This window comes from Phyllobates terribilis, unplaced genomic scaffold, assembly GCF_046119375.1.
Source record: "Phyllobates terribilis strain yellow unplaced genomic scaffold, ASM4611937v1 Scaffold_4__5_contigs__length_816908805, whole genome shotgun sequence".
Lineage (NCBI taxonomy): Eukaryota > Metazoa > Chordata > Amphibia > Anura > Dendrobatidae > Phyllobates > Phyllobates terribilis.
In genome coordinates, this window is record NW_027362764.1 from 705,892,450 (window position 1) to 705,904,813 (window position 12,364).

At 34.6% G+C, this 12,364-nt stretch overlaps 1 protein-coding gene across 1 annotated transcript in view; it reads left to right on the plus strand.

Moving 5' to 3' along the window:
• The window catches only part of LOC141264711 (polyadenylate-binding protein 1-like), a 32,235-nt gene extending 20,683 nt beyond the window's left edge, over nucleotides 1–11,552 (plus strand). Inside the window, exon 12 of the mRNA XM_073676978.1 lies at nucleotides 11,460–11,552. Coding sequence (XP_073533079.1) covers nucleotides 11,460–11,552 — 93 coding nt within the window. The remainder of the gene's footprint in view (nucleotides 1–11,459) is intronic.
• The last annotated feature ends 812 nt before the right edge of the window (nucleotides 11,553–12,364 follow it).

Consider the following 12,364-nt stretch of genomic DNA (forward strand, 5'->3'; position numbering starts at 1 on the left):
GCAGAAGTGTAATGTGTAAGAGCAGAAGTGTAATGTATAAGAGCAGAAGTGTAATGTATAAGAGCAGAAGTATAATGTGTAAGAGCAGAAGTATAATGTATAAGAGCAGAGGTGTAATGTATAAGAGCAGAAGTGTAATGTGTAAGAGCAGAAGTGTAATGTATAAGAGCAGAAGTGTAATGTATAAGAGCAGAAGTATAATGTGTAAGAGCAGAAGTGTAATGTATAAGAGCAGAAGTGTAATGTGTAAGAGCAGAAATGTAATGTATAAGAGCAGAAGTGTAATGTATAAGAGCAGAAGTGTAATGTATAAGAGCAGAAGTATAATGTGTAAGAGCAGAAGTATAATGTATAAGAGCAGAGGTGTAATGTATAAGAGCAGAAGTGTAATGTGTAAGAGCAGAAGTGTAATGTATAAGAGCAGATGTGTAATGGGTAAGAGCAGAAGTGTAATGTATAAGAGCAGAAGTGTAATGTGTAAGAGCAGAAGTGTAATGTATAAGAGCAGAAGTGTAATGTATAAGAGCAGAAGTATAATGTATAAGAGCAGAAGTGTAATGTATAAGAGCAGAAGTGTAATGTGTAAGAGCAGAAGTGTAATGTGTAAGAGCAGAAGTGTAATGTATAAGAGCAGAAGTGTAATGTATAAGAGCAGAAGTGTAATGTATAAGAGCAGAAGTGTAATGTATAAGAGCAGAAGTATAATGTGTAAGAGCAGAATTGTAATGTGTAAGAGCAGAAGTGTAATGTATAAGAGCAGAAGTGTAATGTATAAGAGCAGAAGTGTAATGTATAAGAGCAGAAGTATAATGTGTAAGAGCAGAAGTGTAATGTGTAAGAGCAGAAGTGTAATGTATAAGAGCAGAAGTGTAATGTATAAGAGCAGAAGTGTAATGTATAAGAGCAGAAGTGTAATGTATAAGAGCAGAAGTATAATGTGTAAGAGCAGAATTCTAATGTGTAAGAGCAGAAGTGTAATGTATAAGAGCAGAAGTGTAATGCATAAGAGCAGAAGTGTAATGTATAAGAGCAGAAGTATAATGTGTAAGAGCAGAAGTGTAATGTATAAGAGCAGAAGTATAATGTGTAAGAGCAGAAGTGTAATGTATAAGAGCAGAAGTGTAATGTATAAGAGCAGAAGTGTAATGTATAAGAGCAGAAGTGTAATGTATAAGAGCAGAAGTATAATGTGTAAGAGCAGAATTCTAATGTGTAAGAGCAGAAGTGTAATGTATAAGAGCAGAAGTGTAATGCATAAGAGCAGAAGTGTAATGTATAAGAGCAGAAGTATAATGTGTAAGAGCAGAAGTATAATGTATAAGAGCAGAAGTATAATGTGTAAGAGCAGAAGTGTAATGTATAAGAGCAGAAGTGTAATGTGTAAGAGCAGAAGTGTAATGTATAAGAGCAGAAGTGTAATGTATAAGAGCAGAAGTATAATGTGTAAGAGCAGAAGTGTAATGTATAAGAGCAGAAGTATAATGTGTAAGAGCAGAAGTGTAATGTATAAGAGCAGAAGTGTAATGTGTAAGAGCAGAAGTGTAATGTATAAGAGCAGAAGTGTAATGTATAAGAGCAGAAGTGTAATGTGTAAGAGCAGAAGTGTAATGTATAAGAGCAGAAGTGTAATGTATAAGAGCAGAAGTATAATGTGTAAGAGCAGAAGTATAATGTATAAGAGCAGAGGTGTAATGTATAAGAGCAGAAGTGTAATGTGTAAGAGCAGAAGTGTAATGTATAAGAGCAGAAGTGTAATGTATAAGAGCAGAAGTATAATGTGTAAGAGCAGAAGTGTAATGTATAAGAGCAGAAGTGTAATGTGTAAGAGCAGAAATGTAATGTATAAGAGCAGAAGTGTAATGTATAAGAGCAGAAGTGTAATGTATAAGAGCAGAAGTATAATGTGTAAGAGCAGAAGTATAATGTATAAGAGCAGAAGTGTAATGTATAAGAGCAGAAGTATAATGTGTAAGACCAGAAATGTAATGTATAAGAGCAGAAGTGTAATGTATAAGAGCAGAAGTATAATGTGTAAGAGCAGAAGTGTAATGTATAAGAGCAGAAGTGTAATGTGTAAGAACAGAAGTGTAATGTATAAGAGCAGAGGTGTAATGTATAAGAGCAGAGGTGTAATGTATAAGAGCAGAAGTGTAATGTATAAGAGCAGAAGTGTAATGTATAAGAGCAGAAGTATAATGTGTAAGAGCAGAAGTGTAATGTATAAGAGCAGAAGTGTAATGTGTAAGAGCAGAAGTGTAATGTATAAGAGCAGAAGTGTAATGTATAAGAGCAGAAGTGTAATGTGTAAGAGCAGAAGTGTAATGTATAAGAGCAGAAGTGTAATGTGTAAGAACAGAAGTGTAATGTATAAGAGCAGAGATGTAATGTATAAGAGCAGAAGTGTAATGTATAAGAGCAGAAGTGTAATGTATAAGAGCAGAAGTATAATGTGTAAGAGCAGAAGTGCAATGTATAAGAGCAGAAGTGTAATGTGTAAGAGCAGAAGTGTAATGTATAAGAGCAGAAGTGTAATGTATAAGAGCAGAAGTATAATGTGTAAGAGCAGAAGTGTAATGTATAAGAGCAGAAGTGTAATGTGTAAGAGCAGAAGTGTAATGTATAAGAGCAGAAGTGTAATGTATAAGAGCAGAAGTATAATGTGTAAGAGCAGAAGTGTAATGTATAAGAGCAGAAATGTAGTGTATAAGAGCAGAAGTGTAATGTATAAGAGCAGAAGTGTAATGTATAAGAGCAGAAGTATATTGTGTAAGAGCAGAAGTGTAATGTATAAGAGCAGAGATGTAATGTATAAGAGCAGAAGTGTAATGTATAAGAGCAGAAGTGTAATGTATAAGAGCAGAAGTATAATGTGTAAGAGCAGAAGTGCAATGTATAAGAGCAGAAGTGTAATGTGTAAGAGCAGAAGTGTAATGTATAAGAGCAGAAGTGTAATGTATAAGAGCAGAAGTATAATGTGTAAGAGCAGAAGTGTAATGTATAAGAGCAGAAGTGTAATGTGTCAGAGCAGAAGTGTAATGTATAAGAGCAGAAGTGTAATGTATAAGAGCAGAAGTATAATGTGTAAGAGCAGAAGTGTAATGTATAAGAGCAGAAATGTAGTGTATAAGAGCAGAAGTGTAATGTATAAGAGCAGAAGTGTAATGTATAAGAGCAGAAGTATATTGTGTAAGAGCAAAAGTGTAATGTATAAGAGCAGAAGTATAATGTGTAAGAGCAGCAGTGTAATGTGTAAGAGCAGAAGTGTAATGTATAAGAGCAAAAGTGTAATGTATAAGAGCAGAAGTATAATGTGTAAGAGCAGATGTATAATGTATAAGAGCAGAGGTGTAATGTATAAGAGCAGAAGTGTAATGTGTAAGAGCAGAAGTGTAATGTATAAGAGCAGAAGTGTAATGTATAAGAGAAGAAGTGTAATGGGTAAGAGCAGAAGTGTAATGTATAAGAGCAGAAGTGTAATGTGTAAGAGCAGAAGTGTAATGTATAAGAGCAGAAGTGTAATGTATAAGAGCAGAAGTGTAATGTGTAAGAGCAGAAGTGTAATGTATAAGAGCAGAAGTGTAATGTGTAAGAGCAGAAATGTAATGTATAAGAGCAGAAGTGTAATGTATAAGAGCAGAAGTGTAATGTATAAGAGCAGAAGTATAATGTGTAAGAGCAGAAGTATAATGTATAAGAGCAGAAGTGTAATGTATAAGAGCAGAAGTATAATGTGTAAGAGCAGAAATGTAATGTATAAGAGCAGAAGTGTAATGTATAAGAGCAGAAGTGTAATGTATAAGAGCAGAAGTACAATGTGTAAGAGCAGAAGTATAATGTATAAGAGCAGAGGTGTAATGTATAAGAGCAGAAGTGTAATGTGTAAGAGCAGAAGTGTAATGTATAAGAGCAGATGTGTAATGGGTAAGAGCAGAAGTGTAATGTATAAGAGCAGAAGTGTAATGTGTAAGAGCAGAAGTGTAATGTATAAGAGCAGAAGTGTAATGTGTAAGAGCAGAAGTGTAATGTATAAGAGCAGAAGTGTAATGTATAAGAGCAGAAGTGTAATGTATAAGAGCAGAAGTGTAATGTATAAGAGCAGAAGTATAATGTGTAAGAGCAGAATTGTAATGTGTAAGAGCAGAAGTGTAATGTATAAGAGCAGAAGTGTAATGTATAAGAGCAGAAGTGTAATGTATAAGAGCAGAAGTATAATGTGTAAGAGCAGAAGTGTAATGTATAAGAGCAGAAGTGTAATGGGTAAGAGCAGAAGTGTAATGTATAAGAGCAGAAGTGTAATGTGTAAGAGCAGAAGTGTAATGTATAAGAGCAGAAGTGTAATGTATAAGAGCAGGAGTGTAATGTGTAAGAGCAGAAGTGTAATGTATAAGAGCAGAAGTGTAATGTGTAAGAGCAGAAATGTAATGTATAAGAGCAGAAGTGTAATGTATAAGAGCAGAAGTGTAATGTATAAGAGCAGAAGTGTAATGTATAAGAGCAGAAGTATAATGTGTAAGAGCAGAAGTATAATGTATAAGAGCAGAAGTGTAATGTATAAGAGCAGAAGTATAATGTGTAAGAGCAGAAATGTAATGTATAAGAGCAGAAGTGTAATGTATAAGAGCAGAAGTGTAATGTATAAGAGCAGAAGTATAATGTGTAAGAGCAGAAGTATAATGTATAAGAGCAGAGGTGTAATGTATAAGAGCAGAAGTGTAATGTGTAAGAGCAGAAGTGTAATGTATAAGAGCAGATGTGTAATGGGTAAGAGCAGAAGTGTAATGTATAAGAGCAGAAGTGTAATGTGTAAGAGCAGAAGTGTAATGTATAAGAGCAGAAGTGTAATGTATAAGAGCAGAAGTATAATGTATAAGAGCAGAAGTGTAATGTATAAGAGCAGAAGTGTAATGTGTAAGAGCAGAAGTGTAATGTGTAAGAGCAGAAGTGTAATGTATAAGAGCAGAAGTGTAATGTATAAGAGCAGAAGTGTAATGTATAAGAGCAGAAGTGTAATGTATAAGAGCAGAAGTATAATGTGTAAGAGCAGAATTGTAATGTGTAAGAGCAGAAGTGTAATGTATAAGAGCAGAAGTGTAATGTATAAGAGCAGAAGTGTAATGTATAAGAGAGAAGTATAATGTGTAAGAGCAGAAGTGTAATGTGTAAGAGCAGAAGTGTAATGTATAAGAGCAGAAGTGTAATGTATAAGAGCAGAAGTGTAATGTATAAGAGCAGAAGTATAATGTGTAAGAGCAGAATTCTAATGTGTAAGAGCAGAAGTGTAATGTATAAGAGCAGAAGTGTAATGCATAAGAGCAGAAGTGTAATGTATAAGAGCAGAAGTATAATGTGTAAGAGCAGAAGTGTAATGTATAAGAGCAGAAGTATAATGTGTAAGAGCAGAAGTGTAATGTATAAGAGCAGAAGTGTAATGTGTAAGAGCAGAAGTGTAATGTATAAGAGCAGAAGTGTAATGTATAAGAGCAGAAGTATAATGTGTAAGAGCAGAAGTGTAATGTATAAGAGCAGAAGTATAATGTGTAAGAGCAGAAGTGTAATGTATAAGAGCAGAAGTGTAATGTGTAAGAGCAGAAGTGTAATGTATAAGAGCAGAAGTGTAATGTATAAGAGCAGAAGTGTAATGTGTAAGAGCAGAAGTGTAATGTATAAGAGCAGAAGTGTAATGTATAAGAGCAGAAGTATAATGTGTAAGAGCAGAAGTATAATGTATAAGAGCAGAGGTGTAATGTATAAGAGCAGAAGTGTAATGTGTAAGAGCAGAAGTGTAATGTATAAGAGCAGAAGTGTAATGTATAAGAGCAGAAGTATAATGTGTAAGAGCAGAAGTGTAATGTATAAGAGCAGAAGTGTAATGTGTAAGAGCAGAAATGTAATGTATAAGAGCAGAAGTGTAATGTATAAGAGCAGAAGTGTAATGTATAAGAGCAGAAGTATAATGTGTAAGAGCAGAAGTATAATGTATAAGAGCAGAAGTGTAATGTATAAGAGCAGAAGTATAATGTGTAAGAGCAGAAATGTAATGTATAAGAGCAGAAGTGTAATGTATAAGAGCAGAAGTATAATGTGTAAGAGCAGAAGTGTAATGTATAAGAGCAGAAGTGTAATGTGTAAGAACAGAAGTGTAATGTATAAGAGCAGAGGTGTAATGTATAAGAGCAGAAGTGTAATGTATAAGAGCAGAAGTGTAATGTATAAGAGCAGAAGTATAATGTGTAAGAGCAGAAGTGTAATGTATAAGAGCAGAAGTGTAATGTGTAAGAGCAGAAGTGTAATGTATAAGAGCAGAAGTGTAATGTATAAGAGCAGAAGTGTAATGTGTAAGAGCAGAAGTGTAATGTATAAGAGCAGAAGTGTAATGTGTAAGAACAGAAGTGTAATGTATAAGAGCAGAGATGTAATGTATAAGAGCAGAAGTGTAATGTATAAGAGCAGAAGTGTAATGTATAAGAGCAGAAGTATAATGTGTAAGAGCAGAAGTGCAATGTATAAGAGCAGAAGTGTAATGTGTAAGAGCAGAAGTGTAATGTATAAGAGCAGAAGTGTAATGTATAAGAGCAGAAGTATAATGTGTAAGAGCAGAAGTGTAATGTATAAGAGCAGAAGTGTAATGTGTAAGAGCAGAAGTGTAATGTATAAGAGCAGAAGTACAATGTGTAAGAGCAGAAGTATAATGTATAAGAGCAGAGGTGTAATGTATAAGAGCAGAAGTGTAATGTGTAAGAGCAGAAGTGTAATGTATAAGAGCAGATGTGTAATGGGTAAGAGCAGAAGTGTAATGTATAAGAGCAGAAGTGTAATGTGTAAGAGCAGAAGTGTAATGTATAAGAGCAGAAGTGTAATGTGTAAGAGCAGAAGTGTAATGTATAAGAGCAGAAGTGTAATGTATAAGAGCAGAAGTGTAATGTATAAGAGCAGAAGTGTAATGTATAAGAGCAGAAGTATAATGTGTAAGAGCAGAATTGTAATGTGTAAGAGCAGAAGTGTAATGTATAAGAGCAGAAGTGTAATGTATAAGAGCAGAAGTGTAATGTATAAGAGCAGAAGTATAATGTGTAAGAGCAGAAGTGTAATGTATAAGAGCAGAAGTGTAATGGGTAAGAGCAGAAGTGTAATGTATAAGAGCAGAAGTGTAATGTGTAAGAGCAGAAGTGTAATGTATAAGAGCAGAAGTGTAATGTATAAGAGCAGGAGTGTAATGTGTAAGAGCAGAAGTGTAATGTATAAGAGCAGAAGTGTAATGTGTAAGAGCAGAAATGTAATGTATAAGAGCAGAAGTGTAATGTATAAGAGCAGAAGTGTAATGTATAAGAGCAGAAGTGTAATGTATAAGAGCAGAAGTATAATGTGTAAGAGCAGAAGTATAATGTATAAGAGCAGAAGTGTAATGTATAAGAGCAGAAGTATAATGTGTAAGAGCAGAAATGTAATGTATAAGAGCAGAAGTGTAATGTATAAGAGCAGAAGTGTAATGTATAAGAGCAGAAGTATAATGTGTAAGAGCAGAAGTATAATGTATAAGAGCAGAGGTGTAATGTATAAGAGCAGAAGTGTAATGTGTAAGAGCAGAAGTGTAATGTATAAGAGCAGATGTGTAATGGGTAAGAGCAGAAGTGTAATGTATAAGAGCAGAAGTGTAATGTGTAAGAGCAGAAGTGTAATGTATAAGAGCAGAAGTGTAATGTATAAGAGCAGAAGTATAATGTATAAGAGCAGAAGTGTAATGTATAAGAGCAGAAGTGTAATGTGTAAGAGCAGAAGTGTAATGTGTAAGAGCAGAAGTGTAATGTATAAGAGCAGAAGTGTAATGTATAAGAGCAGAAGTGTAATGTATAAGAGCAGAAGTGTAATGTATAAGAGCAGAAGTATAATGTGTAAGAGCAGAATTGTAATGTGTAAGAGCAGAAGTGTAATGTATAAGAGCAGAAGTGTAATGTATAAGAGCAGAAGTGTAATGTATAAGAGAGAAGTATAATGTGTAAGAGCAGAAGTGTAATGTGTAAGAGCAGAAGTGTAATGTATAAGAGCAGAAGTGTAATGTATAAGAGCAGAAGTGTAATGTATAAGAGCAGAAGTATAATGTGTAAGAGCAGAATTCTAATGTGTAAGAGCAGAAGTGTAATGTATAAGAGCAGAAGTGTAATGCATAAGAGCAGAAGTGTAATGTATAAGAGCAGAAGTATAATGTGTAAGAGCAGAAGTGTAATGTATAAGAGCAGAAGTATAATGTGTAAGAGCAGAAGTGTAATGTATAAGAGCAGAAGTGTAATGTGTAAGAGCAGAAGTGTAATGTATAAGAGCAGAAGTGTAATGTATAAGAGCAGAAGTATAATGTGTAAGAGCAGAAGTGTAATGTATAAGAGCAGAAGTATAATGTGTAAGAGCAGAAGTGTAATGTATAAGAGCAGAAGTGTAATGTGTAAGAGCAGAAGTGTAATGTATAAGAGCAGAAGTGTAATGTATAAGAGCAGAAGTGTAATGTGTAAGAGCAGAAGTGTAATGTATAAGAGCAGAAGTGTAATGTATAAGAGCAGAAGTATAATGTGTAAGAGCAGAAGTATAATGTATAAGAGCAGAGGTGTAATGTATAAGAGCAGAAGTGTAATGTGTAAGAGCAGAAGTGTAATGTATAAGAGCAGAAGTGTAATGTATAAGAGCAGAAGTATAATGTGTAAGAGCAGAAGTGTAATGTATAAGAGCAGAAGTGTAATGTGTAAGAGCAGAAATGTAATGTATAAGAGCAGAAGTGTAATGTATAAGAGCAGAAGTGTAATGTATAAGAGCAGAAGTATAATGTGTAAGAGCAGAAGTATAATGTATAAGAGCAGAAGTGTAATGTATAAGAGCAGAAGTATAATGTGTAAGAGCAGAAATGTAATGTATAAGAGCAGAAGTGTAATGTATAAGAGCAGAAGTATAATGTGTAAGAGCAGAAGTGTAATGTATAAGAGCAGAAGTGTAATGTGTAAGAACAGAAGTGTAATGTATAAGAGCAGAGGTGTAATGTATAAGAGCAGAAGTGTAATGTATAAGAGCAGAAGTGTAATGTATAAGAGCAGAAGTATAATGTGTAAGAGCAGAAGTGTAATGTATAAGAGCAGAAGTGTAATGTGTAAGAGCAGAAGTGTAATGTATAAGAGCAGAAGTGTAATGTATAAGAGCAGAAGTGTAATGTGTAAGAGCAGAAGTGTAATGTATAAGAGCAGAAGTGTAATGTGTAAGAACAGAAGTGTAATGTATAAGAGCAGAGATGTAATGTATAAGAGCAGAAGTGTAATGTATAAGAGCAGAAGTGTAATGTATAAGAGCAGAAGTATAATGTGTAAGAGCAGAAGTGCAATGTATAAGAGCAGAAGTGTAATGTGTAAGAGCAGAAGTGTAATGTATAAGAGCAGAAGTGTAATGTATAAGAGCAGAAGTATAATGTGTAAGAGCAGAAGTGTAATGTATAAGAGCAGAAGTGTAATGTGTAAGAGCAGAAGTGTAATGTATAAGAGCAGAAGTGTAATGTATAAGAGCAGAAGTATAATGTGTAAGAGCAGAAGTGTAATGTATAAGAGCAGAAATGTAGTGTATAAGAGCAGAAGTGTAATGTATAAGAGCAGAAGTGTAATGTATAAGAGCAGAAGTATATTGTGTAAGAGCAGAAGTGTAATGTATAAGAGCAGAGATGTAATGTATAAGAGCAGAAGTGTAATGTATAAGAGCAGAAGTGTAATGTATAAGAGCAGAAGTATAATGTGTAAGAGCAGAAGTGCAATGTATAAGAGCAGAAGTGTAATGTGTAAGAGCAGAAGTGTAATGTATAAGAGCAGAAGTGTAATGTATAAGAGCAGAAGTATAATGTGTAAGAGCAGAAGTGTAATGTATAAGAGCAGAAGTGTAATGTGTCAGAGCAGAAGTGTAATGTATAAGAGCAGAAGTGTAATGTATAAGAGCAGAAGTATAATGTGTAAGAGCAGAAGTGTAATGTATAAGAGCAGAAATGTAGTGTATAAGAGCAGAAGTGTAATGTATAAGAGCAGAAGTGTAATGTATAAGAGCAGAAGTATATTGTGTAAGAGCAAAAGTGTAATGTATAAGAGCAGAAGTATAATGTGTAAGAGCAGCAGTGTAATGTGTAAGAGCAGAAGTGTAATGTATAAGAGAAGAAGTGTAATGGGTAAAAGCAGAAGTGTAATGTATAAGAGCAGAAGTGTAATGTGTAAGAGCAGAAGTGTAATGTATAAGAGCAGAAGTGTAATGTATAAGAGCAGAAGTGTAATGTGTAAGAGCAGAAGTGTAATGTATAAGAGCAGAAGTGTAATGTGTAAGAGCAGAAATGTAATGTATAAGAGCAGAAGTGTAATGTATAAGAGCAGAAGTGTAATGTATAAGAGCAGAAGTATAATGTGTAAGAGCAGAAGTATAATGTATAAGAGCAGAAGTGTAATGTATAAGAGCAGAAGTATAATGTGTAAGAGCAGAAATGTAATGTATAAGAGCAGAAGTGTAATGTATAAGAGCAGAAGTGTAATGTATAAGAGCAGAAGTATAATGTGTAAGAGCAGAAGTATAATGTATAAGAGCAGAGGTGTAATGTATAAGAGCAGAAGTGTAATGTGTAAGAGCAGAAGTGTAATGTATAAGAGCAGATGTGTAATGGGTAAGAGCAGAAGTGTAATGTATAAGAGCAGAAGTGTAATGTGTAAGAGCAGAAGTGTAATGTATAAGAGCAGAAGTGTAATGTGTAAGAGCAGAAGTGTAATGTATAAGAGCAGAAGTGTAATGTATAAGAGCAGAAGTGTAATGTATAAGAGCAGAAGTGTAATGTATAAGAGCAGAAGTATAATGTGTAAGAGCAGAATTGTAATGTGTAAGAGCAGAAGTGTAATGTATAAGAGCAGAAGTGTAATGTATAAGAGCAGAAGTGTAATGTATAAGAGCAGAAGTATAATGTGTAAGAGCAGAAGTGTAATGTATAAGAGCAGAAGTGTAATGTGTAAGAGCAGAAGTGTAATGTATAAGAGCAGAAGTGTAATGTATAAGAGCAGAAGTATAATGTGTAAGAGCAGAAGTGTAATGTATAAGAGCAGAAGTATAATGTGTAAGAGCAGAAGTGTAATGTATAAGAGCAGAAGTGTAATGTGTAAGAGCAGAAGTGTAATGTATAAGAGCAGAAGTGTAATGTGTAAGAGCAGAAGTGTAATGTATAAGAGCAGAAGTGTAATGTATAAGAGCAGAAGTGTAATGTGTAAGAGCAGAAGTGTAATGTATAAGAGCAGAAGTGTAATGTATAAGAGCAGAAGTGTAATGTATAAGAGCAGAAGTGTAATGTATAAGAGCAGAAGTGTAATGTGTAAGAGCAGAAGTGTAATGTATAAGAGCAGAAGTGTAATGTATACTTATGAAGATCATCACAATAGTGTAAAGTTACGGTGTTAACTTGTGGTCTCTTATTGCAGGTCCATGAAGCTGTTTCTGTGCTTCAAGTCCATCAGGCTAAACAAGTGGTGCACCAAGTCGTTAACAATGCTACCGTAGTGGCGGCCATCTAACGGGCTTCTGATTGATAGACTCATTTCAGACTTTACGAAGTATACTCTGCTAGATTAGTAGAGATCTGACCAATGCTACAACAGGGGCAAAGATCTCCTGTCCCTCGTTCGAAGAGAACAGTGGTCCTCATTTACGCTCTGCCGATCCATTCCAAGCTTATAGGACTGGTGACGTTAGCCGAATCCATTGCTCAGCTGTCTACGTCAGTGCCAAAGAGTTGAAATATAGTGTCATGGTATATGCATGACAGCTCCATAAATGCATAAATGTGGGACATGGGACCCCTGCTCGGCCGATCAGTGGGGGTCCCAGCAATCACATCTCTACTGATCCAGCAATTATCACCTATCCTGTATAGAGAGGCTATAACTTTTTATAGTAGTAACACACCTTTAAATGAAAGTGAAAAATATTTCTATATTTTTATATGTAAAAAAAATTGGAATAATATTTAATATTTTTCTAAATGTGTTACTTGTAAATAGCATAATATTCATAATTGAATAAAAATAAACCTATGACATAATTGTGTGATTACTGCTGTAAAGAAGTCTTTGTTGGCATCTTGAACTGTAGCCAGTTTGGTTTAGCACATAGACATTAAAGTTTTTATCCTCTTAAAGGGAACCTGTCACCAAAAAAAAACGCCATTAACCTGCAGATATGGGGTCAATCTGCAGGTTAATACCATTATTATTCCGCCCGGAGCCCGCACTTAGCAGAATGCTGTCTGAAGAAATTAACTTTATTTCTCCGGTAGTGTTCCAGTTTCAGTCATGGGGCGGCACTGTTGCGGCTTTCAGTCAAAGGG